This window comes from Canis lupus, chromosome 22 (genome assembly GCF_011100685.1).
Source record: "Canis lupus familiaris isolate Mischka breed German Shepherd chromosome 22, alternate assembly UU_Cfam_GSD_1.0, whole genome shotgun sequence".
NCBI lineage: Eukaryota > Metazoa > Chordata > Mammalia > Carnivora > Canidae > Canis > Canis lupus.
Window position 1 is genome coordinate 3,133,204 of NC_049243.1, and position 26,009 is coordinate 3,159,212.

At 34.8% G+C, this 26,009-nt stretch overlaps 1 protein-coding gene and 1 long non-coding RNA gene across 2 annotated transcripts in view; one reads left to right on the forward strand and one right to left on the reverse strand.

Moving 5' to 3' along the window:
• The window catches only part of RB1 (RB transcriptional corepressor 1), a 145,641-nt gene that overhangs the window by 104,618 nt on the left and 15,014 nt on the right, over positions 1-26,009 (reverse strand). Inside the window, exons 3-4 of the mRNA XM_038569496.1 lie at positions 10,936-11,051; positions 7,302-7,421 (exon numbers count right to left, since the gene is read on the reverse strand). Coding sequence (XP_038425424.1) covers positions 7,302-7,421; positions 10,936-11,051 — 236 coding nt within the window. The remainder of the gene's footprint in view (positions 1-7,301; positions 7,422-10,935; positions 11,052-26,009) is intronic.
• Positions 1-26,009, forward strand: part of LOC119877401 — a 72,409-nt gene that overhangs the window by 32,441 nt on the left and 13,959 nt on the right. The gene's annotated exons all lie outside the window — the stretch shown is intronic.

Genomic DNA, 26,009 nt, shown 5'->3' on the forward strand with positions numbered 1-26,009 from the left:
AAATAAATGAAATATGCAAAGTTGGAAAGTATGAGGGAAAAAAACAGGCAAAAGAAACTGCATTCAAGAGAGCCCAGGTGCCAGACATAACAAAGACTTCAAAGGAGCTATTGTAAATATATCCAAAGAACTAAAAGTAACCAAAAAAAAAAAAAAAAAAAAAAAGAACTAAAAGTAACCATGCTTAAGGAAGAAAGATATTCTGACATTGTTTCATCCAATAGAGAATATCAATAAAGAAAAATTATTTCAAAAGACCCAAATGGAAATTTGAGTTGAAAAGTACAGTAACCAAAATGAAAAATTCCCTAGATGAGCTCAACAGTAGATCTGAGCTGGCATAAGAAAGAAACACCAAATTTGAGGATAGGTCAAAAGAGATTATGTTGTCTGAAAAACAGGGGAGGGGGAGAGAAGAAAAATGAAGAGGTTTTCAGAAATGTGGGATGCCAAAAAAATACATCAACACATGTGTAATGTGAGTACCAGAAAGACAGCTGGGATGGGGGAAGTGTTGGGGGGCAGAAAGAGCAGGAAAAATATTTTTTTTAAGATTCTATCCATTCATTTATTTGACAGAGAATATGAGAGAGAGAGAGAGAGAGAGAGAGAGAGAGAGAGAGAGAGATGTGCACAAGCAGATGGAGTGGCAGAGTGAGAAGCAGGCTCCCACTGAGCAGAGAGCCTGATGCTGCCTTGATCCTAGGACCCCACAAGTGACCTGACTTGAAGGCAGCCGTTGACCAAGCCACGCAGGCATCCCTAGAAAAAATATTTAAAGAAATAGCTGAAAACATCTCAAATCTGATGAAAAACATTAATCTACACATCTAAAAAATATAAACTTCAAGTAGGATGAATGTAAAGAAATCCACACCCAGATATAACACAGTAAAATTGTTTAAAAATAAAGAGAAAATCAGGAAAGTAGCAAAAGAAAAATGATAGAGAATGTATAAAGGAACCCAATAACATTAACAACTGACTTCTCATGAAACAATGAAGATCAGAAGGCAGTAGGATTACGTATTCACAGGGCTGAAAGAAACAAAAGTTAACTTAAGAGTCATACCCAGAGAACTCTCTTTCAAAAGTGAAGATGAAATAAAAACATTCTCAAACAATAACAGAGAACTTTTTTGAGAATTTGTTGATAACAGACTCACTTTCCAAGAAATACTAAAAGAAGTTCTTCAGGCTGAAAACAAGTAACCCAAGACAGTAATTCATATCCACATGAAAAAACAAAGAGCCCTGGAAAAGGTAATTATGTTATTATAAAAGATGGTATAATTGAATACTTCTCCTTTCTTCTCCTAATTGACGTAAAAAGCAATTGTATAACATGGTATGAATATAATTGTGATGTTTGCCTATAACATATAGAATGTGATGTATTTGACAGTAACAGCACAAAGGAGACAGGGGAGATCAAAGATGTATTGGAGTAAACAAATGACACTAGATGGTAAACAAATGGATGAGAACAAATCCATGGGAACAAACGAAGAGAACAGAAATGGTAATAAGACAATTAATGTAGCAAGCTGTAAAATATACACTCACTTTCCTCTGTACTCTCAACTATTTCAAAAGACATACAACACAAATGTCTATAAACCAATGAATGGATAAGCAAAATGTGGTAAACCATACAATGGAATATTACTCTGTAATAAATAGTAACAAAGTATTGAAACATGCTACAATGTGGATGACCCATGAAAACATGCTAAGCAAAAGAAGCCAGTCACAAATTCGTAAATAAAAAATTTGTTAGAAAATTACTATCTTATAATAAAAAGCAGATAGTAGTCAAGAAAGAGTTTTTATAATTATAGAAAAGACGTTGAATGCTTGATGCACTGTTCTATGTTATTTTGTAACTTATCATAACTCAGAATAAAATGCTATCATACAGTAAAAGATAATTACATTCAATATTAACCCGTGCTAATTAAAAGATGGCCATAAGCACTTGCAGCTACTGAACACCTGAAATGTGGCTAGTGCAAATGAAGCTGTGCTGTAAGTGTAAATAACACACCAAAGTATTCAAAAATACTTAATATGAGAAAGAGAATGTGAAATATTTCATTAATAACTTTTATATTAGTTTCATGTTTTCTTATTAAAATATAACTCATATAACATAAAATATGTTAGAGTATATAAATTCGGTAATTTTTAGTATATTTACTTTGTTTTGCAAACATCACTATCTAATTCCAGATATTTCCGTCATCCCCATAACAAACCCCATACCTATCAGCAGTTCCCCACAACTGACAGTCACTAATTTACATTCTGCCTCTATGGATACACCCCTTTGGACATTTCATACAATGGACTATATGGCCTTTTATGTCTGGCTTCTCTCACTTAGCTTAATGCTTTCAAGGTTCATCCATGTTATAGTATATATTAGTACTTTATTTCCTTTGATGGCTGAACAATAACCCACTTTTTGACTATTATAAATAACAATCCTGCTATGAACATTAGTGCACAAATCTGTGTGAATGATACATGTTGAAATGAGGGATCTGGGGACTTATAGGTAAAATAAAATGTTAAAAATTAATTTCACTTCTTTTAACTTTTTGTAATTTAGCTACCAGAATATTTAAAATTCATGGCTCATATTATATTTCTCTGTGACCGTATTAATGAAGCTAGAAATAACTTTAAAAGCTACTGTTTATCAGCCATCAAAAAGAATAAAATCTTGCCAATCGCAATGACATGGATGGAGCTAGAAAGTACTATGCTAAGTGAAATATGTCCATCAGAGAAAGACAAATACCATATGATTTCACTCATATGTGGAATTTAAGAAACAAAACAGATAAACATAGGGAAAAGGAAGGAAAAATAAAATAAGATAGAAACAGAGAGGGAGACAAACCTTAAGAGACTCTTGAGTACAGGGAACAAACTGAGGGTTGCTGGAGGGGAGGTGGGTGGGAGATGGGCTACATGGGTGACGGGCATTAAGGAGGGCATCTGTTGTGATGAGAGAACTCAGTGTCAGATGTAGGTGATCAATCACAAAATTCTACTCCTAAAACCAATATTACACTATGTGTTATTAACTGGAATTTAAATAAAAACTTTTTAAAAACCTACCATTTATTATGCACTTAATATATACTGGAAGGTGAACTAACCAGTAACATTTTCTTACTTAATTCTCACAATTATCCTACAAGGAAAGTATTACTGGCTGTATTTTAGATTGAAATTGAGGTTTAGAGAAGTAACTTTTCCTAGCTCACACAGTCAGTAAATGATTAAATTAATATTCATACATAGATCTGTTTAGCTTTTTTAAAGTGACTATAATCACTATGGTATGTTGCCATATATATACTCACATACGGTCTGTTCTGAAATAAACAGGCTTTGATATAGCAGTTAATCTTCCTAATTGCTCTTCAGTAAAAGGTAAAAAATAAGATATAATAATCTCTGCCAGGGACGCCTGGGTGGCTTCGCGGTGGAGCGTCTGCCTTCGGCTCAGAGCGTGACCCCTGGGTCCTGGGATCGAGTACCACATCGGGCTCCCCACAGGGAGCCTGCTTCTCCCTCTGCCTGGGTCTCTGCCTGTGTCTCTCATGAATAAATACGTAAAATCTTTAAAAAGAAAGAAATAAAGAAAAGACTCTGCCAATCCACTTTAAGGCCAGTAAACACTAAATTATTTCATATAACTAGTTAGTAAAAATTCTAAATCCCTTTTTACAAAGGCCTGAGCGATCTTTTCAGGCCAGATCTGACTGTCATTCCCAGCTTAAAATCATGCAATGACTCCATCAGCTGCTGGGCAAAATCCAAGCTCCCTATTGGTCTGATCTCCTCCTACCTTTCAGCCATCCGCAACATCAAGGTACATCATTCTACTGGTTTGCCTTTGGACACATGCTAATCACTCTGCTGGGGAAGCTCAGTTCTAGTTCCTACACATTTTGCTTGGTGAATTTATCTGTAAATCTGTTCAGACATTGCCTTCTCCTATAGTTTTTACTTGATCAAAAAGCACCCCACAATCACCATTCTGGCCTTAACCATACACAGTATTTTGCCCACTATATAATTTCTACTTCTCAAATATAATACTCTACAATAGAGCATCACATGCATTATTGCACTTATTTTTATTAAAAAATATAATTTATTTGGGGATCCCTGGATGGCTCAGTAGTTTACCGCCTGCCTTTGGCCCCTGGCATGATCCTGGAGTCCCAGGATCGAGTCCTGCTTCGGGCTCCCTCCATGGAGCCTGTCTCTCTCTCTCTCTCTCTCTCATGAATAAATAAAATATTTAATATATATGTATAATATATATGTTAATATATATGTGTATATATAATTTACTATAAGTTTCTTGATGATCATAGTGTCTAATATTAGATTTTGTATCCCCAGCACCTAACATATAGCCAAGCACTAACAGCCACTTCATTAATACTTGTTGTGTTTCTTCTTTTATTTGCAAAACAGCTGATAGCCAGCCTAAAGTTTCTTAAAATATATTTTACAAAACACTATTTCCAGAAGTTAACTGATGTTAAACACATATAAACATATATTAGTAGTCTAATAATTTAGTAAATGATACACTCAACAGATTCAACATATTTTATCATACAGGACTTTTAAGAACCCTGGCTTGCCAATGTACAGTCTGACTCTCTAAGGTGGTGTAGGTGTAGTCTGTAAATTTTCCCAAACTGGGTCAGAAATTTTTTTGTTTTAAAAATATTCTTGAAAGAATATCTGGCTATTTCAGTCAGTAGAACATGTGGTTTGAACTCATAGCCCCATGCTGGGTATAGTACTTACTTGAGAAAAACAAAACAATAAAAAAACTTTTGTGGAAAGTTTACTATGTTTATTACAGGCACTGGACTCAGCACCGTCTGCATTATCTCATTTAGTACATTAAAACACTAAACAGTGTAGGCACCATTATCAACTCAGTTTTCACATCAGAAAACTAAGCTCTAAAGTCCGGTAACTCACTTGTCCAAGATTGCACAGTACATGTTGAAGCCCAGAGTGGAATACAAATCTGACTCAAAAGATTCCATTCTCTTCAACTTTAAGCTTTACGAGAGCCTCTTTTTTTGGTAGGGCATCACACCCAACTACTGTTGTAGAGCAAATTGTTGTGAATTCTGATCTTAGCCCTACTTACTAATCTGAAATAGCCCTACTTACTAATCTGAAATAGCCTTTTTCTAAAGGAAAAACATAGGGCATGGAAGGTAGGAAGAACTCAAATACTTCAGAATTATACATACAATATTCCACTTTCTAACTTTCCTTTCGCCTCCACAAGAATCAGAAATACAATGTATACTAGAAGATATGAAGGGTAAAGGAAAGAGGTAATAAATATCCAAGCACATTTCTGATCTCAGACAATGAAGCAAAAAACCTAGAAGTATCTAATTAAAATTATTATAGCAGGAAAAAAATCAAGACCGTACTCCAAATAATTCTCACTAAAATTCTGTATCTAGAAATAACCTGATAATTATAGATTTTGAGGGATTAGTTTTTACAGAATAGATTTTTCTCAAATATTGGCTTAAGAAGGTTTTGCTTAATTTATTATACTAGTAACATATCCTCTTTAGAAATGTAAGTTACTCATACAAAATCTTGGTTAACATTTTGGTACTTCTTTCCCAGTTACTTCATTCAATATATCAGTGTCAATACATTGCTTCATTCAATACATATGACTTCCTTCTGTAGTTTTAATTACATTATATCCTGCTTTATTTATTTAACATTAGAAGTATTTTTCTCATTTCGTTTTTTTCTCATCAAATTTTATATTTAAAATTAGAAGCATTTCCCCATATTGTTATTATTCCTCATCAAATTTTATTTTATATTTATAATACTTAGTGTTTAGAGCGTATTTGTATCTTACTCTTTATTTTGGTCATGCATAAATAGGTTGTTTCTAGTTTTTCGTTGGTTTAAATAATATTGTGATAAAAATCTCTAAAGCTCTTCTGTGTTTAAGATAACATCCTTAGGACAAGCTCCAAGATATGAGTTAAAAGGCATAAACAACTTTAAAGGACAGAAAAGCATATAGGAAAATCCTAGTTAGGTTAAAAAAAAAAATTATATATGCCATATAATTAACATAAAACAATCTCCAAAAGAAAAATATTCAAATATGAAAACTGGTTACCTCCAATATCAAAATTTAGGGTGATTCATATTTTATTTATGATCTTCTGTTTTCTAAGTACTTTATAATTAGTCTACATTCCTTGTACAAATTAATTTTTATTATAATAAAAAAATCCCCTTTTTTCTGTGCAAAGAGATTTTACTCCACCCAAGAAAAGACAAAAGAAAATAATGATGGCCAATGTGACTTTATTACAATTTAAAACGGGGAGCAAGAAAAATTCCTTCAAATGCCTTAGGCCAATCTTGATTTTTCTCTCCACTTTTCTTATCCTCTAGCATATCTCTAAAGTGTTAGTGACATGCCAATCAAAAAGAAGGAAAAGGAAAATAGAGACATCCTTCTAGAAGATGCTTCTTTCCAGCTCTATCTCCATACACATTCTCCCTAGAATATTTAAGGACTTGCCTCTTCTTACACATTCTCCCTAGAATATTTAAGGACTTGCCTCTTCTTCCCCCTCCCTTTACAACTATTTGTTTAGCTAAAATATTAACTTTCATATATTCTCACCAAAGTGAAATGAGCCCCCAAATGAACACAGTAATAGGCACATGTCAGATTTGGCATTGTACCAGTGGCAGTGGCGACGTGGCTGGAAAATGTATTAAAAAACAACTCAAGTTTATCTGAATTTCATCTTTCTCCCAGTTAAACAGTAATGAAAAGTCTCCTAAACCACCAATGAGAATACAAACTATAGCTTGGTAGTATAGGTCACGTACATCTTCTACTGCCAGTATGTTTTTCTCTTTCTAAATTAAATAACACCTTTAGGAAGAAGTTTAAATTTAGGTCACTCTTCCACTGATAATTGGAAGTCTTGGCAAAGAAGATTAAGGTCTTTGTTAAAACAGATGAGAAATATGAAAGGATAGTATAACAGTTTTAGATGAAACATTCAGAATGCATTCTACTGGATTAAAAAAGAATGCTAAGAACCAATTTAAGAAATTAGTAACAAAGGGAATAAATCTAAGGGGTGATACCCAATAACTTTACTAAATACAGTTCTCAGAATCTAATCATCAACAGTAACATGAAAAACTGGGTTACAGTCCTAATAAAATTTTAACTATACCTTTCTAATTTGCTGTAGAGTGCACACAATACATCGTACTTCTTCAATAGTCTTGACATAGCATTATCAACTTTGGTACTGGTATCAATTTCTTTCAGTAAATCAAAGAATCTGTAGACACTACAAAGAAAGGAATAGAAAAAAGTGAATCTGTAATTGAAAAAATCATTTTATTTCACTTTCAAAGCATAGTCATTTCAACTCAAAAGTTTATTCACTCTACACCAAATCACGACTCTATCCTTTGGAAGGAACTACTTTTTGCATTTTACTAGTTTGAAGAGTAAAAATCAACTAGCTTCAACCTATACCCCTATATCTGTATACCTACTACGCCTACAACAATTTGTATTAAAAAAAAGGTTGTTATGATAGGCATACACATTTATTTCTACACCTACATGTTTTGAAAATCTTAAGTTCACATCCATTTATCCAATTCCAACATAAAACCACATGGTTTATTCTAGTGTTTCCCTTTCCATATTTATCACTCTTCTTTGACAGTGAGAAAGCTGCGATCCATTTATCTTTATTTACTCAGTCAATTCCTCTCTATATAACTAACTACCTTCTGTCTCCAAAGCTACCGACTCTCCCACATGGGTACTGTCCTCTCCTGCTCAGACTGACTCTCCATCCTAGACTGCCCTCACCATTCCACATGGAAATTTTCCTCACCGTAGTAGGGTTCTGACTCCCCAGCCCAGACTGCACTCACTTCACTTCACATGTGGTCTCGCTGCCCACACACTTTGCTTGGTCTCTGACACTGCATACCAAGCAGGCCATATCAGGCCCCTCACCCTCAAGCACATCCATATTAATCCCCTTCTCATCCCACTTGGGCTCTAAGATTCTTCTCTGGACTCCATACTTTCCCCTACCATAGATGCACATACCTACTTTCTTCACCCATCAATGGTTTTATGACTAAATTGTTGGGGAAGGGAAAAGAGAAACTGATAAAAATTTTTAGGTTCTTTAAATAATGGCTTTAAATCATTCTTTATTGTTTTCTATAAAAAATTAATCTATTTGAAATATTAATACATTTTCCACTAATGAAAAATAGGGCACTAAAGATAGCAATCATCAGCTTCATCTCACACATTCATTTCTAATCAAGTTTGTCTAAGGAATTATACCAAAGCAGCTAAATGAATGCATGGGTAGTCAGTCACCAGGCCCACCCATATGCCCTCAAGCAACTAATGAGTTATGGGCTTCGTTCTAAAAAAAATGAGCTGAACCACTCAGACATTTATCTCGAGAACTGCAAAAATAAAAACTTCAGCTAATCAGTAGAGAACAAAGAACCCAAAAAGGTTATTAAAGTACTTGTGACACATAGGGGACTGGGGCAGCCATAACAAACTACATGAACAGCAAATAAAGAAGTAGAAATGATACGAAGTAGATGATCACGATGCTGCTCACAAGAGAAAAGAGAATGGAGTAAATGTGTAAGTACCTTCAATAAAATTAATCAACCCCAGAATAGCATGTATTCACGAAGCACTCTCAGTTCCAGTTTTTATGACATATATGGCAATATCTATGGAGCATCATGGAAACTGAACTGTTACTACAAAGCCTCTTTTTTCTAGGGGTAACTTAAGTGAGTCTCTCTTCTTTCTCAGCCCTCCTCTGAAGGAAAGAAGAGAAGAGGGGAGGCTCCAGAGAGGAAAAGTGAGCATAAAAAGCTATAATTAAGACACACAGATCTAAAATAATTACTTACTCCAAAGCAATGCTTCATGGACTGATAGAGTTTGTTATCTGTCTACAACTAAATAAGTACAGAAATTGAGAGTAAACATATAAAAACTTTTAAGGCAATTAACACTAATTTTATGCCTGCTGAATATAATAATAGTCTGGTCCTGTGGTTAGTATAATTTTCTCCATTTTTCTAAATAATTAATTTATATTGTATATTTTTTAAATGTCAGTCCATGACATATTGAAAAAAAGTTTTTTGCCAAAGCACAGGTAAGCAGCAGTGGTCTAGATACCATTCCTGGATAGTTGTTGGAACAAAGAGATGCCCTAAGAAAAAGTTGTAACAAATCTATGACTATATTTATTGTAGGGAGATTATTTATGACATGCCCAATTATAAAAGGTTGCTCCATTCAGGAAAAAAGTTCAGGAAAAGCTGTGCCAGGAAAATTCTTCCATCTTAGAGATAAAAAATGTGATAGCCTTTCTGCCATATTTATTTAGTGGCCTATAAACAGCTACATAACACTATACTACAGCCCTCTGTTTAATTTTCTCTTCCCCTTTGGACTGAGTTTCTTGAAGTCAGAGATTATTTCTCACCTCTATATCATCAGAACCCAGCACAATATCACAGAGCCTAACAACTATTTGGGTTATTTTTTGTTTTTCTTTCTTTTTTTTTTTTTGCATGGGAAAGGCATGAACACAGGTCTACAGAAGGAAAGATATCAGGATCTCATCAGTACCTATGGTTAAGTTACAAGCACTGACTCTAGGAACCACTTACCTTTCTAATCACTGTAGGTTACTTAATTCTCATAATCCTATAAAATAGCTAACAATTTTCATTTCATAGATGAGGAAAATTAAACTTAATAAAGCTAAGTAATCTGCTCTAGGTCACACAGCTTGTAAAACAACAGAGACCCACTAAACTGACACATCCATATCCTTTTCTATCCTCTAGGCCACTGAAACATCTACTGCATGAATGTATAAATTAATGTAGAAATTTACTTATATAGACTATTTTTCAGCTATATAGAAACTATTTTGATTTAGTGATTTTATGAATAAAGTAAAACTGAAATCTCTGAGAGTAAACCAATTCTAATTCAATAGATTAAAATATGAACATACATGGTCTTTTTTTCCCACATTTAGAAGTAGTAAAAAAAAAAAAAAAAAGGGTTACTGAAAAATCCAGCAATCTATCTCATTTAAATAAAATATTACTTCTGTTTAATTCTAGACTATTTTATCCAAGAAGAAACATACACTACTACCTTTCTGGTAGAGTTATTTACTATTACATTTTCTAAATATGCTGCAAATGAAATGACTGGAAATCCTAAAAAGCTGCTCCAAGATAAAGTTCAGGAATTAATGAAAACAAATTAGTAAATTCTTCTTATAAATATAAGGCTTATAAATAAGCTCAATAACAAACAATTATTGGAGCAATTAAGGAAACTCAGCTGAATATACAGTCTTAAAAAGTATTAATTATGCATGTATTCTATTAAGCAATGTTAAACATTAATAAATGTTAACTAAATTCCTTTAAGATAGACTCACACTACTTTACAAAAATTATAATCTAATAAGCCTACTTTACAACCCTTGCTCTTTTTGTCTACTTTATCAACAGCTACAATTGAAAAGTTCTAGAAAGTGAGAGACCTGATAAAATTTCCCAGGACACAAACTGTTACATTCCTGAGAAACTGTAACATAAATACACATCCACTAAGGCTCCATTAGAGAACATTTCACTGGCTAATCTAAGTCCTTTAAAAGTTTTACTTAATTTTAGTATTTCTCACTAGATCTCTCAAGTGTATTAAAAGGAAAGTTCAGAAATATTTTTGATGGCAGGGGCCTATATTGATATAAGAAATTTTACCTGATTTCTATGGTTTTTTGTAGCTCGGTAAAAGTGAATGGCATCTCATCTAGGTCAACTGCTGCAATAAAGATACAGATTCCCCATAGCTCCTTTTTCCTTTGAACATAACCTTCCTGGGTACAAAAAAAAAAAAAAAAAAAAAAAAATTTTCATTAATCATTCACACACTGAATATCATATTAAAATTGTATTACATGATAATTCTTATTCAATATACACTTGTTTTTAAATCTTTATGATGGCATATACTTTAGAACATTTAATTTTACACTAATAAAAAACACTAATTTTATATTGTAAGGCAAAACAAATTACTAAAAAGACTGAAAAGTTAAATTGCAACTTACTGTGAAAAATTTAGGGGTCAGTCAATTCTTTGAAGTAAATATTTTCATTTTTAAATAATCCAATGTCATCAGAGCCAACTTAAAAGATTTTCGAGTCCGTAACATAAACTGTTTTTTAAAAAAACAAGGGGGCAGCCCCGGTGGCGCAGCGGTTTAGCGCCGCCTGCAGCCCGGGACGTGATCCTGGAGACCTGGGATCGAGTCCCACATCGGGCTCCCTGCATGGGGCCTGCTTCTCCCCTGGCCTGGGTCTCTGCCTCTCTCTCTCTCTCTCTCTCTCTCTCTCTCTCTCGCTCGCTCGCTCTGTGTCTCTCATGAATAAATAAAAAAAATTAAATCTTTAAAAAATAAAAATAAAAAAACAAGGCTACTTTCTTACATGATTATCCTCCTTTTGCTTTGATTCACTCATTTTTTAAAAAGACTTATTCATTTAGAGAGAGCATGCACATGAGCAGGGGGAAGGGAAGAGGAAGAGAGAGATTCCTCAAGCAGCCTCCCAGCTGAGCACAGAGCCTGACAGGGCTTAATCCTAGGATCCTGAGATCATAACTTTTGAGCAAAATCAAGAGTAGGACACTTAAACTTACTGAGCCACCCACCCAAGTGCTCTTGATTCATTCATTTTTTTAATCAATCTATGGACTCAAGTATTTGTGAAATTCATATCCCTCAGTGCAATAATTACCTTCTTTGTGAAATGAAAATAATACATATCTCACTTGGTAAATGCGATTATACATATAAGGCCCTAACCATAATGCCTGGCATATAATTAGTACTTGATGAGTGATGGCTATGATTATTATTAGAATACTCTTTCATTATCATTATAATACCTCTTCCCCTAAAAATATGTATTACTTTCTAAATATGTAAGTTTTATAGATAAAATTTGATTCCATTAAATTGAAAACAAAAGAAATACAAAATTATCTGATATTCTATTACAAAATTGGAACTATTTGGTTACTCTTAATTGGAGGTTACATACAATAGAGCTGAAAAGTATGTGATGCAAATTTACATTGTTTTGAAATTTCAATTATATATAAGGTTTAAGAAAATAATTATTCTGGGGCTTCTGGGTGGCTCAATTAAGCAGCCGACTCTTGGTTTCAGTTCAGGTCATGATCTCAGGGTCCTGGAATCAAGCCCTGTGCCTGGCTCTGAGTGCAGCAGGATTGTCTCTCTCCCTCTCCCTCTGCTCTCCTCCCCCACTAGCTCACAGTCTCTCTCTCTCTCTAAAATAAACATATAAATTTTTTAAAAATTTATTCTAGATTATCAAATTTTACTAATAAAAAGTTTATCATTATCCAACTCTAAACTTTTCCTTAATTTTAGCTACTTGGAAAATATTTTTTAAGTTTTTATTTTAATTCCAGTATAGCTAACATACAAAGTTATATTTATATTACTTTCAAGTATACAATATAGAGATTCAAAACTTCCATACATACCCTGTGTTCATCACAAGCACACTCCTTAATCTACATCACCTATTTCTCCCCCTCCCTCTACTCCCCACCTCTCTGGCAACCATCAGTTTGTTCTCTATAGTTAAGAGTCTGTTTCTTGGTTGTCTCTCTTTTTTTCTTTGCCTGTTTGTTTCTTAAATTCCACAATATGCAGAAATCTGTTGCATTTCTCTACAAATCTTTTAAGACTTACAACTATACACCCACTAAAATGATTTAATTAAAAAGAGTGACAATACCAAACGTTAATGAGGATGTAGAGCAAGAAATAAACATTGCTGGTGAAAGTGTAAAATGTGGTACAAACAGTATGAAAAACAAGATTGGCATCTTACAAAGTTAAGTATATACTTTCTGTAACACTTAGCAATACCACTCCCAGATATTTATACCCAAGAGAAATGGAAACTTCGTACATGAATCTTAACAGCAGGTTCAATCATACAAACCAAAACCTAGAAAAAACCCAATATCCAAAACCAAGTAAACAGATAAACTGTGGTATATCCATATAATGGAACATTATTAACAATAAAAAAGAAAAGTACTAATAAACACAACATAGATAAATCTCAAAATTATTACATGAAGAAAAAGAAGCCAGAGAAAACAGGGTACATCCTATAATACTGTTTCGTTTTGTACAAAATTCTTAAAAAGGCAAAATTAATCTTTAATGGCAAAAAGTAGATCAGTGGCTGCCTATAAACAGGAATGGAGGTGTTTGGGGAATGATTACAAAGGAGAAGGAGCAAACTTTCTGGAGTAATAAAAATTTTATGTCTTACTTACTGGTAGTCATTACATGGTTAAATGCATTTGTCAAAACTTATTGAACTATTCACTCAAAACTGGGTGACTTTAGTGTCTGTAAATTATGCTTCAATACATTTGATTCTTGAAACCATATTACATAATGTACTACTTCTGAAAATGAACAAAGTATACATAGCTTGACTGTTACAATGACTAGTAAATATATTTTAATAAAATGAATACCAACTTTTGTATATGTGTTTAATACGGTCAATTTTTCAGAAACTACTAAGATGCAAAAAGTTGTTTGTCATAATAAGTTACCCCACACTACATTACTTCTTAAATTTTGTGCTTATGTTTTTGGCTTGCTTCTTTGCTCTGAAGCAGCTACCTGCTCTCAATACGTCTACTTTCAGCCATTGTAGTATTTTTTTACCTGTTTAAAAAGTTGAGAAATTAAGTAACTAAAGTTGTTAAAATGGAGAACATTGCTTATTTTTTAAAAACAACAGATTTTACTAGGACATAGCCAACACACGATTCAACACAAGCTCATGTGAAATGATAAAATGCCTAAATGAAATGTTGTATAAATAAGTTCTGATTTTTAAGGATCTAAGGAACTTTAGAACTTTCCTATGAGCAAAATGTATGACCTTTATTTCAGATGACTTATAAAGCTTGCTGTTGTTGCTGTTGTTGTTCTAGCTGCATTCCAATTAACTCGTTTTGGATAAAGTATTGTTTCTTCTTGATACAAATTTATCTATGGAAGAAAAATAAATGTTCCTTCTAAACTTCAGACTATTAAATATTAAATATTTCCCTGGGCCAAAGGCAAGCGCTCAACCACTGGGCCACCCAGGGATCCCCCCAGAATAGGATTTTGTAGTTGATTCTAATCTTTCTGGGTTTGTAAATTTTTTGCATCTTGGTAGCATCCAGGTATAGATAGATAAGTGTTTTACAAAAATTTTCACCTGGTCTGGGACTTGTATTTTCATTTTCTCAAACAATATTATTTCAAAAAGTGTAAGTTATTAATTTTAATGAGCTCAATTTATTATTTTTTTTATGGATCATGCTTTCAGTGCTATTATCTTTGAAATTTCTGACTAATCAAAGGTCAAAGATTACCTATGTCATCTCCTACAAGTTTAGGTCTCTAATTCAAGTTAACTTTTATAAGTGGTACAAGGTAGGGATTAAAGTTAATTTTTTATATACGGATAACCAGTTGCTCCAACATCACTTTATGAGAGGAATATCCTTCCTACTCTGGTTTACCTTCAAACCTCTGCATACAAAGACTGATGAGCATATATGTGTGGACCCCATTTCCGGATTCTCTGATCTGTTCTACTGACCTGCTTATCTTTCTTTCCACCAAGGCTGTATACAATCTCTTGATTTTTTTTTTAAAGATTTTATTTATTCATGAGACACGGAGAGAGAGAGAGAGAGAGAGAGAGAGAGAGAGAAAGAGAGAGAGAGAGAGAAAGGGGCAGAGACCCAGGCAGAGGGAGAAGAGGCTCCATGCAGGGAGCCCGACGTGGGACTCGATCCCGGGTCTCCAGGATCATGCCCTGGGCTGAAGGCGGCACTAAACCGCTGAGCCACTGGGGCTGCCCTACAATCTCTTGATTAATGTAGTTTTATATATTTTGTTCTCTTTTAGTTTGGTTCAAGATTTTTCCATCTGAAAAGGTCACCTGACTCACCTTTCATTGTGCAGATTAAGAAATTAAAGACTAGAGCTGGGACTTGTGCAACCCAGTCAATGCCACAGACCTAAAACCCAAGTTTCCTGACACTCAGTTTAGTATTGCTCCATTTCTTTGAGAGTATTTTCTTATTAGATTTCAACATTAATGTTCTTAACATTTTCATTACTGAAATCCTTAATCTTAGCACTGCACCTGGGTTCTGTATTCTTAACTATTTTTTTATTATATATTCTTGATTTCTATTTTATTGAGACGGTTAAAGAATCATAATACCTAAAGCCTCAACATTCTTTTCCACATTAAATACTTTCTAATTCCATATCTCCAGTCTCCTTCAAAATGTCTCTGCATCTTCATCTCTAAATTCCTCTTCTCTTCTGATTTTTACAAATGGACACTCTCCTCCAATCTCAAATGAACAACTCTAATGCCTTCCTACCTCCTACTTTTGATCGCACTGGCTCTCATCTCCTTTAAGACCTCACTTATCCATCACTCCCTCTACCTTTTATAATTTCTCTAACAGTTTTGCTTCCAAAAGCTTCTTTCCCTTTGGTTACTTAAATAAGCCCATATCGGGATCCCTGGGTGGCGCAGCGGTTTGGCGCCTGCCTTTGGCCCAGGGCACGATCCTGGAGACCCGGGATCGAATCCCACGTCGGGCTCCCGGTGCATGGAGCCTGCTTCTCCCTCTGCCTATGTCTCTGCCTCTCTCTCTCTCTCTCTCTCTCTCTCTGACTGTCATAAATAAATTAAAAAATTAAGCAAAGATGGAGCTGCTTTAAAAATGAATGAATAAATAAATAAATAAATAAATAAATAAATAAGCAAGCCCGTATCACCTTAGAACAAAAAAATAACCCATCTATCACTGGACCTTATCAAGTTACTGTCCTCTTTCCACATGTAAACCTCTCACTTTCTCACTATTCACACACACAGTTACCACACACACTCGCACAGGACACGCATAGTACATCCACTGAACACATACTTTAACTAGCCTCTGCTAAGGTTATTCTCTAAGTCTTCAAAGATCTCTGTCTTTCCAAACTAAATAGTCTTTGTTAGGTTTCTTCCACAAAGACCTCTATGTAACATCTGATACTGCTGCAATGAAACTTTTTCCCTTAGCTTTTAAAACATTCTAACATCCTCATTCTCCTTTTTTCTCTCTCAGAATTTTTTCAGTATTTCCTAACTCCAAAGACTTTTTTCCACCACATTCTATTTTTCTCAGCAATCTCATTTACTTCCATAGCAACCCCTATGACTTCCATACAAATGATTAGTGATCTTACTTTGCCTTCCAGCCCTGATTGCTTTCTCAAGATCCACCGCTTATTTTTCAATGGTAATTTACAACCTAAAATCTGTAACCAATGTGTTTTCTTGAAAATTTAGTTGAGAATTATGAAAAGAGCTTAGAACAGGATCTTAAAAATGGTTAAAACAGAGAAGAACTCTTACCCAGTCAAAAGAATTACCAAAAAGAAATACTAAAACATGAAGAGAATAAATGGGCAAGGACAAGAAGTCTGCAAAAGAAAAAGTGGCACTTTCCAACAATCATATTTTGAAATGACTGAACCTCAAAATAGTAACAACTGAAAGACATTTTGATAATATCCATCAAGATTCTTAAGAGTTGGGGATCCCTGGGTGGCTCAGTGCTTTAGCGCCTGCCTTTGGCCCAGGGCGCGATCCTGGAGTCCCGGGATCGAGTCCCATGTCAGGCTCCCGGCATGGAGCCTGCTTCTCCCTCTGTCTGTGTCTCTGCCTCTCTCTCTCTCTCTCTCTCTCTCTCTCTCTGTGTGTGTGTGTCTATCATGAATAAATAAATAAATAAATATTAAAAAAAAAGATTCTTAAGAGTTCAGTTTTAATCTAAGAATTTATCCAACGAAAATACCTGGAGAACTGAATCAAGATTTAGTGTAACACAACACAGGAGTCAAGGGAAACAAGTAAAACTTAACTACTGAGACTTCATAAAGATAAAACATAGCACACAGCACTGGAAACAATCAACAAAACTAAAAGGAAGCCTCTGGAATAAGAGAAGACATTTGCAAATGACATATCTGATGAAGAGTTAGTGCCCATAATCTATAAAGAACTTATCAAACTCAACACCCATAAAATAAATAATCCAGTTGAAGAATGGACAGAAAACACGTGACTACTTTCCAAAGAAGACATCCAGATGGCTTACAGGCACACAAAAAGATGTTCAACATCACTCATCATCAGGGAAAATACAAACCAAAGCTACGATGAAATACACACCTGTCAGGATGGCTAAAATCAACAACACAAGGAACAACAGGTGTTGGCAAAGATGCAGAGAAAGAGGAACTCTCTTGCAATGTTTGTGAGAATATAAACTGGTGCAGCCACTGTGAAAAACAGCATGGAAGTTCCTCAAAAAATAAAAAATGTAACTACCCTACGAGCCAGTAATTGCACTACTAGGTATTTACCCAAAAGACACAAAAATACAGATTCCAAGGGGTATACACACCCTGATGGCAGCATAGCCAAACTATGGTGAAAGCCCAAATGTCCATCAACTGATGAATGAATAAAGAAAGAAAGAAGATGTGGTATATACACACACACACGAATATTATTCAGCCATCAAACAATGAAATTTGCCATTTACAACAACATAGAGCTAGAGTGTATTTGCTAAGCAAAATAAGTCAGAAAAGACAAACACCACATGATCACACTCATATGTGGAATTTAATAAAGAAAACAGATGAACATGGGGGGGGAAGGAGAGAGGAAAACAAACCATAAGAGACTCTTAATAACAATAGAAAACTGAGGGTTGATGGAGGGAGGTGGGTGAAGGATGAGCTAGATGGGTGATGGGTATTAAAGAGGGCACATGGTGTTGTATGTTAAGTAATGAATCAATAAATTCTACTCCCGAAAGCAATAGTGCACTGTATGTTAAATAACTAAAATATAAATAAAAACCAGAAAAAGATTTAGTGTAATAGAGGTTTAAAAATTATTTATAAGGGCAGCCCCAGTGGCTCAGCGGTTTGGTGTGGCCTTCAGTCTGGGGCCTGATCCTGGAGACCAGGAATTGAGTCCAACGTCAGGGTCCCTGCACGGAGCCTGCTTCTCCCTCTGCCTGGGTCTCTGCCTCTCTCAGTCAGTCTCTCTCTCTCTCTCTTTCTCTCTCTCTCTCCTCTCATGAATTAATAAATAAAATAAAATAAATAAAATCTTTAAAAAATTATTTATAATAGCAAAAAGAATGGGGAAAACCTAAACATCTTAAAATAGGATATTTAAATGAGTTATGATGGACCTATATTACACAATGATACAAAACCCTTAATGCATTTTAAAGATTATAAGGACATGGGAAAATATCAAAGATATGTTAAGAGAAAAAAAAGACACCAAAACACAAAATTCTGAGTATATTTTAACTCAATTTTGTGAAAACTTTTAAAAAGGAAAAGCAAAAATATATCAAAATGTTAATTATTATCTCTATATGTCAGGATTACAAATGGTTTTCATTTTCTTTATTAATCCTAGATACATTTTCTAAATTGCCTATAATTATAATAGGAAAAGTCAATCAACTAAAAAGCACTACATTAATGCAAAGCAATAAAGGGAAAATTAGGAATAATGAGAAAAATCTTAAAGATACTAAAACCTTAATCACATATATTATAGTTTAAATCAAAACCTACAATCAATACTTGAAGAAGCTACCTATTAAGGTAGCATTTAGTTTCACTCACTTGAATACCCTAATGATAACCCCCAGTTGATGACATTACTTGATACCTTAAAATGCACTAACTTACAAAAGAGCTCCACCATGTGGTAACACAAATCATCTTGGAGGCATCAGAAAATTCTCTTACTATTCATGTTATCATAACTTAGCATGAATTTAAATTCAATTTTAAAAGTTAAAAATACTAGCCATGACCAAGATGAAAATAAACCACAAGAAATATGCTTTCAGGGCACCTGGGTGGCTCAGTTGGTTAAGCATCTAACTTTGGCTCAGGTCGTGATCTCAGGTTCCTGAGATCAGGAGAGTCAGGCTCCACACTCAGTGGGGAGTCGCTTCTTCCTCTCCCTCTGCCCCTCTCCCTACTTGTGCGCACACACACATGTACGCTATCTCAAATAAATAAGAATCTTAAAAAATATATGCTTTCTAACTCAGGGTCAAAAGGACACATGCTTACTCTTGACTCACAGGATTGTAAAGAGTGATTAGTAGTAAGGTTACAAAGTAAATATATTACAGAAATATATTAGAGGAATAGAGGGGATAAGTTGTTTTTATCTTCTACTCTTGGATTTCCTCCTCACCAAGGTTATATGTGGGAACCAAAGGGATAACAGACTAAAATGTCAGAAAATCCCACTTCCCTCACTTGTGTAATATTGGCTGACAGCAGTTAAAGTACATTCTTTGGTGTACTCAGAAACAGTAAAAGTCAAGAGTGGCATAACCAAGAAGAGGAATGCGAAAACTACCTTTACTTGTACTCAATCATATTTTTGATACAACCCACAGGAGTAAACAACAGGCAAATCAGCCATACAGTTACCCAATGGCCTTGTGAGGAGAAAGCAGACTCTACTACCAGAAAAATAAGTACCTAGCAAGTTCAGATTTACCTGGCCCACTGCCCATGAGATGAGGCTCCCTCCCTTAAGAACTTCTACAGAGGGATCCCTGGGTGGCGCAGCGGTTTGGCGCCTGCCTTTGGCCCAGGGAGACCTGGGATTGGATCCCACATCCGGCTCCCGGTGCATGGAGCCTGCTTCTCCCTCTGCCTGTGTCTCTGCCTCTCTCTCTCTATCTGTGACTATTAAATAAATAAAAATTAAAAAAAAAAAAAAGAACTTTTACAGAGCTCAGCGGATAAGAATATCTGAACACTTAATGGAACTGTGATTTATGTATTTATCCATTTCTTGCTCGGCCTCTCTCTCTCTATCTGTGACTATTAAATAAATAAAAATTAAAAAAAAAAAAAAGAACTTTTACAGAGCTCAGCGGATAAGAATATCTGAACACTTAATGGAACTGTGATTTATGTATTTATCCATTTCTTAATTAGTCCATAAACATCTGGAGTGCAAAACAATTATACCTAATTCACTGCTGTACCCCCAAGAGCTTAGTAACTAACTTAGCACTAACTTGGTGTTAAATGCGTATTTTTTTTTTTAAAAAAGCAGTATTAATAGCCATACTCCAATATAAAACAATAGCTTTTTTGTCTTCATCTCTTTTTTTCCTTTAGTATACTCAAAAAAAAAAAAAAAAAAAAGCAGCAACTCAATAAGGGAAGACAACTGGTTCTACTATAGTTTCTTCAACTTCCACTCACACATTGATAACTAATGAGTATTAGCAAGAGTAATGCATGGAAAGAAATAATACTACAAACTTATGTTCTAAACAGGTGATACATAACTGAAGTGGAACTTAGTTTCTGGTCAAGCTTTCTGCTTTGTTTATTGAATCAAAGGCCCAAAGATGATCCACCCAAGAAGATACAACCACATAAGAAAGAAAACTGCTACCAAACTCAAACAGCCACTAATTAACTGGCTTTTCTGTAAAAGATCTATGAAACTGGTATCTACCATTCTTCTTTTTTTTTTTTTTTTTTTTTTTAGATTTTTATTTATTTATTCATGATAGTCACACACACACAGAGAGAGAGGCAGAGACACAGGCAGAGGGAGAAGCAGGCTCCATGCACCGGGAGCCCGACGTGGGATTCGATCCCGGGTCTCCAGGATCGCGCCCTGGGCCAAAGGCAGGCGCTAAACCGCTGCGCCACCCAGGGATCCCCGGTATCTACCATTCTTAGAAACAAGGTTGAAAAACACTGAGGAGACAGGTCATTCCTACAACTCAGATTGAATTTTATCTATAGATAAAAGGTATCTTTCAAAGTTTGCATGCCAATTCCTTCTACCAATATTACAGATATTACTTGAAAAAAGGGGAAACATCAATAATGAGTAAATGAGTTGGCAATAAAATAAAAGAATCCCAAGTCGGAAGGGAACTGAAAGAGATCATTGATCATCAAAGTCCTGTGGTCTGGGAATTTTTAGGGTTCCAAGTCATAAATGATAATCTTTGGCAAATTTTCCAATATTTAAAAAAATTAAGAAAACCCATATGTTTACTTTCAACAAAGCCTCAGTTAATAAAATAGCCATCCAGTTACATAATGCCCTTGTGAGGAGGGCCCTTGGTAGAATGGGCATTTGTCACTTTTGTTAGAATTCAATGCAGCATAGTAATACAATTCACCATTATGTTGATAAAAAGCATTGACTGCCAGCTTTTATGTCTTGAATAAAACCAGGAAAAATAAACTTAATAAAAAAAGTTTGGTAGGCTTTCTGAAACAGAGGGGAAGCTAAGAATGAATGGTAGTTTTGAATGCAATATAATTCTGATTCAACTACTCTTAAAAAAATAGTATATGATGAGAAAATCAAGGCATATATAAAAGAGAAATTAAAACAGGAATAGGATTAAGAATGTTTGATAAAATAATTCACTTCAAAACTCTCCTAAATACCTAGGTCTTATAGAAATTTGGTTGTCTGTTTATAGTATATATAGAACAAATAGAAAAAACTACCAATCTAACATCAGTAATTATGAATATTACGGCTTTAAAATTATGATACATATAAATAAAGAAAAATATAAATTCACTGATACATTATTTAACCATTTATTTCCATTTTAGTATATGTGCTGCCAAAGTGAGCATTTAACCATTTATTTCAAAGCAACACCTGATAACCTAGCACACTTGGAAGGCCATAACAATCTCAACGGTCATTTCAATCCTATGGAAGATTATTTTATGTTGCTGGTATCTATTCCTAATAGGTGGGATGAAATTCAGATCTGGTTCTCTGTTGGGGGGGGTGGTAATTTTTTTTGAAGATTTGTTTATTCATTTGAAAGAGCGAGCACCCAAGTGGGAGGAGCTGAAGGAGAGGGGGAGAGAATCTGAAGCAGACTCTGAGCTGAGTGCAGAGCCCCAAGCAGGGCGTGATCTCGCAACCGAGATTACCACCCCAGTCAAAACCAAGAGTCAGTGGCTTAACTGACTGCGCCACCCAGGCACCCTGTGCTTTGGGGGTAACTTTCTAAAAGTAAATACATTACGGTTGGTTTGCAGTAATTTGTATCCCAAAATATACTAGAAAGGATTTTTTTCTTAAAGCTTAACAAAATTATATGTAATAAAAATAAGGGAAAAAATCCAAAATATATGGCTAAGGAACTTGGACATTTTGGGAAGTGTAAATCTGGACATTATTCTCTAATCCATTTAATTAATTCAATAAATATTTATTAAATGCCTACTAAGCAATAAGGATTTTAACTGCATCAGTAAATAACATAAGCATTCTTATTTCCTGGAGCTAACATTTTAGGGGGAGGAGAAAGACAATAAATAAAAATCAGAATAAATAAGTAAATTATACATTATGTTATAAAAAGTGGATAGAAAATTTCAGGGAGAAGTGTGGGCAGATTACAGTATTAAACAGGATAGTAGATCTCATTAGAAGAGTGAGATTTAGCGAAGACTTTTATTCTATGAACAAAGATATAATCTATTAAATTTTGACCCAGTGGTTCCACTTCTACAGTCTACACTACAGAAATCTTACTTATGCATTAAATGTAAATATGAGGATATTCACTGCAGTGGTTTGTAGTATCAAATACTAAAAAATTAAACTAAATCTTTACCAACAGGGGAGTACGTAAGTAAATTCTATGTCCATACGATGGAAAATACATCCACCAAAAATGTCAAGCTAAATACAGAGAGTGAGGTGCTTTTCAACATACATTGCTACATGACAAAAGCAAAGTACAGAACAATGCAAAAACCAGAAACCTTTATTGGTTGCTTCTGGAGGGAAAAAGTATGTAGCTGAGGGATAGGAATGAGAGAAACTTTTCACTGTTTAACTTTTTTTTTTTAAGATTTATTTATTTATTCATGAGAGACACACAGAGAGAGAGAGAGAGAGGCAGACACAGGCAGAGGGAGAAGCAGACTCCCTGTAGGGAGCCTGATGTGGGATTCGATCCCAGACCCCAGGGTCACGGCCTGAGCTAAAGGCAAGCACTAAACCGCTGAGCCACCCAGGGATCCCCATCACTGTTTAACTTTTATTTCTCTTGACTCACGAACTATATGAATCTATTTCCTATTCCTATAATAATAAATAGTAATTATTTATTTACACTTCTAAAACAATTCATAAGACCTCAATTAGGTAAAATAAAAATCCTTATGTGTATGTGGTGAGGTGGGAGGAGGAAGGAGTAGAGGTACAGAATGAATAAAAACTTATTGTTATTTCTAGAGTGGTAGAAATAGAAGGCAATGGATATTCATGCTTATTACTATAAAATGTGATTTCCTGAAGTTTATTTGACTTTTGAATACATACATTTTCTCTGATAGTTTTTTTTTAATTTTATTTATTTATTCATAGAGACCGAGAGAGAGAGAGAGAGAGAGAGAGAGAGAGAGGGGCAGAGACACAGGCAGAGGGAAAAGCAGGCTCCATGCAGGGACCCCGACGTGGGACTCGATCCAGGGTCTCCAGGATCACACCCCGGACCGAAGGCAGCGCTAAACCGCTGAGCCACTGGGGCTGCCCTCTCTGAGAGTTTAACAGCAAAATATACAAATGATGATTTAAAAATAAAAGGAAAGGGACGCCTGGGTGGCTCAGCCGTTGAGCGTCTGCCTTTGGCTCAGGGCGTGATCCTGGAGTCCCAGGATCAAGTCCCACATCAGGCTCCTTGCATGGAACTTGCTTCTCCTCCTTCTGCCTGTGACTCTGCCTCTCTTTCTGTGTCTCTCACGAATAAATAAATAAAATCTTTAAAAAATAAAAAATAGGGGATCCCTGGATGGCTCAGGGGTTTAGTGCCTGCCTTCGGCCCAGGGCATAGGCATAGTCCTGGAGTCCCAGGATCAAGTCCCACATCAGGCTCCCTGCACGGAGCCTGCTTCTCCCTCTGCCTGTGTCTCCGCGCTTCTCTCTCTCTCTCTGTCTCTCATGAATAAATAAATAAAATCTTTAAAAATAAAAAAATAAAAATAAAAAATAAAAGGAAAAATGTTAGTATCTGAAAAACTACCTGCTATATAATGCAGATGTTAGCATCCAAAATAGTAAATAATCAGAAGATTCATAGTGACCACAAAATTAAATAAATTAATTCTCAGACGAGCCTAGCTGCATTCTAAGATGAAGGTTAAATTCCTTGCATCAGTCCGCAGGAAGAAGAAAAAACACTGCTGTAAACAGTACTGGCCAACAGTGAAAATTTTTATGAAGGAAAAGAAATTTAAAAGCAGGTAGCCCAATTATATATTATTATAATAATTATACTATATATAATTATATATTAGACCTATCTGAGTATTTCATGATGAAAGTTCATGACGAACTTTAATAATTGGTATCTGATATACATATCAAGTATAAAGAATTAAGTGGTAGAAAACAAAGAAACAAAGAGTTTAGGAAAGAGAACAGAAAAGTGGAGAAAAATCAATGAAACCAAAAACTTTTTTAAGAGATCACCAAAAGAGAGAAACTTTTAGTTAGACTGACCAAGACAAAAGAAAGAAGGCTTAAATTACCAAAATTATGAATGAAATAAGGACATGAAGACCAACCTTACTGAAGTAAAAAAAATTATAACATGAATGCTTATTAACAACTGCATGCCAACAAACTAGGTAACAGATGAAATGGACAAATTCTATAGCAAGAGACTGAGTATCTCTTAGAACCTCCCACAGAGAAAAGTCTAGGCGCAGATGGCTTCACTGGTGAATTCTACTAAACATTTAAAAAGGAATTAATATCAATTCATCAAATGACTCAAAAAAAAGTCTTAGGAGGGGAAATTTCCCAACTCATTCTGTGAGAGGCCAATATTACCCTGATACTAAAATCAAAGACATTACAAGGAAAGAAAACAGAGATAAAATCTCTTATGAGTATATGCCAAAAATCCTCAACAAAATACTAGCAAACTAAATTCACAAAAATATAAAAAAGATTATACACCACGTTCAAGTAAGACTTATCCTAGAAATGCAATCCTGGTTTAAGATCTGAAAATCAATTAATGTAATATCAACAAGAGGGGGAAAAAAGAACATCATTATATTAAGAGGCACAGAAAATCATCTGGCAAAATCCAAAATCATCTGATAAAACATTTAATGTAAGAGGAAGAAAAGGGAACTTCCTCAACCTGATGAAAGGCATCCAAAAAAAGATCAGGAAAGACAACAATGCCCCCTCTTGCTATTCTATTCACCAAGGTATTGATTCTAGCCAGGGCAGTTAGGGAAGAAAAAGAAATAAAAAGTATTAAGAAAAGAAAGAAGTGATCTCTATCTGCAGACAATGTGATCTTATATATAGAAAAGCCTAAGGAACACACTAAAAAACTATTTAAACCAATAAATTCAGCAAGGTTGCAGGGTACAAAATCAACACACAAAAATAAACTATTTCTATATAACAGCAATGAATAAACTAAATATGAAATTGAGAAAACAATTCCATTTATAAGAGCATTGACAAGAATAAAATACTTAGGAATAGGGCGCCTGGGTGGTTCAGTTGGTTAAGCATCTGCCTTCAGCTCAGGTTATGAT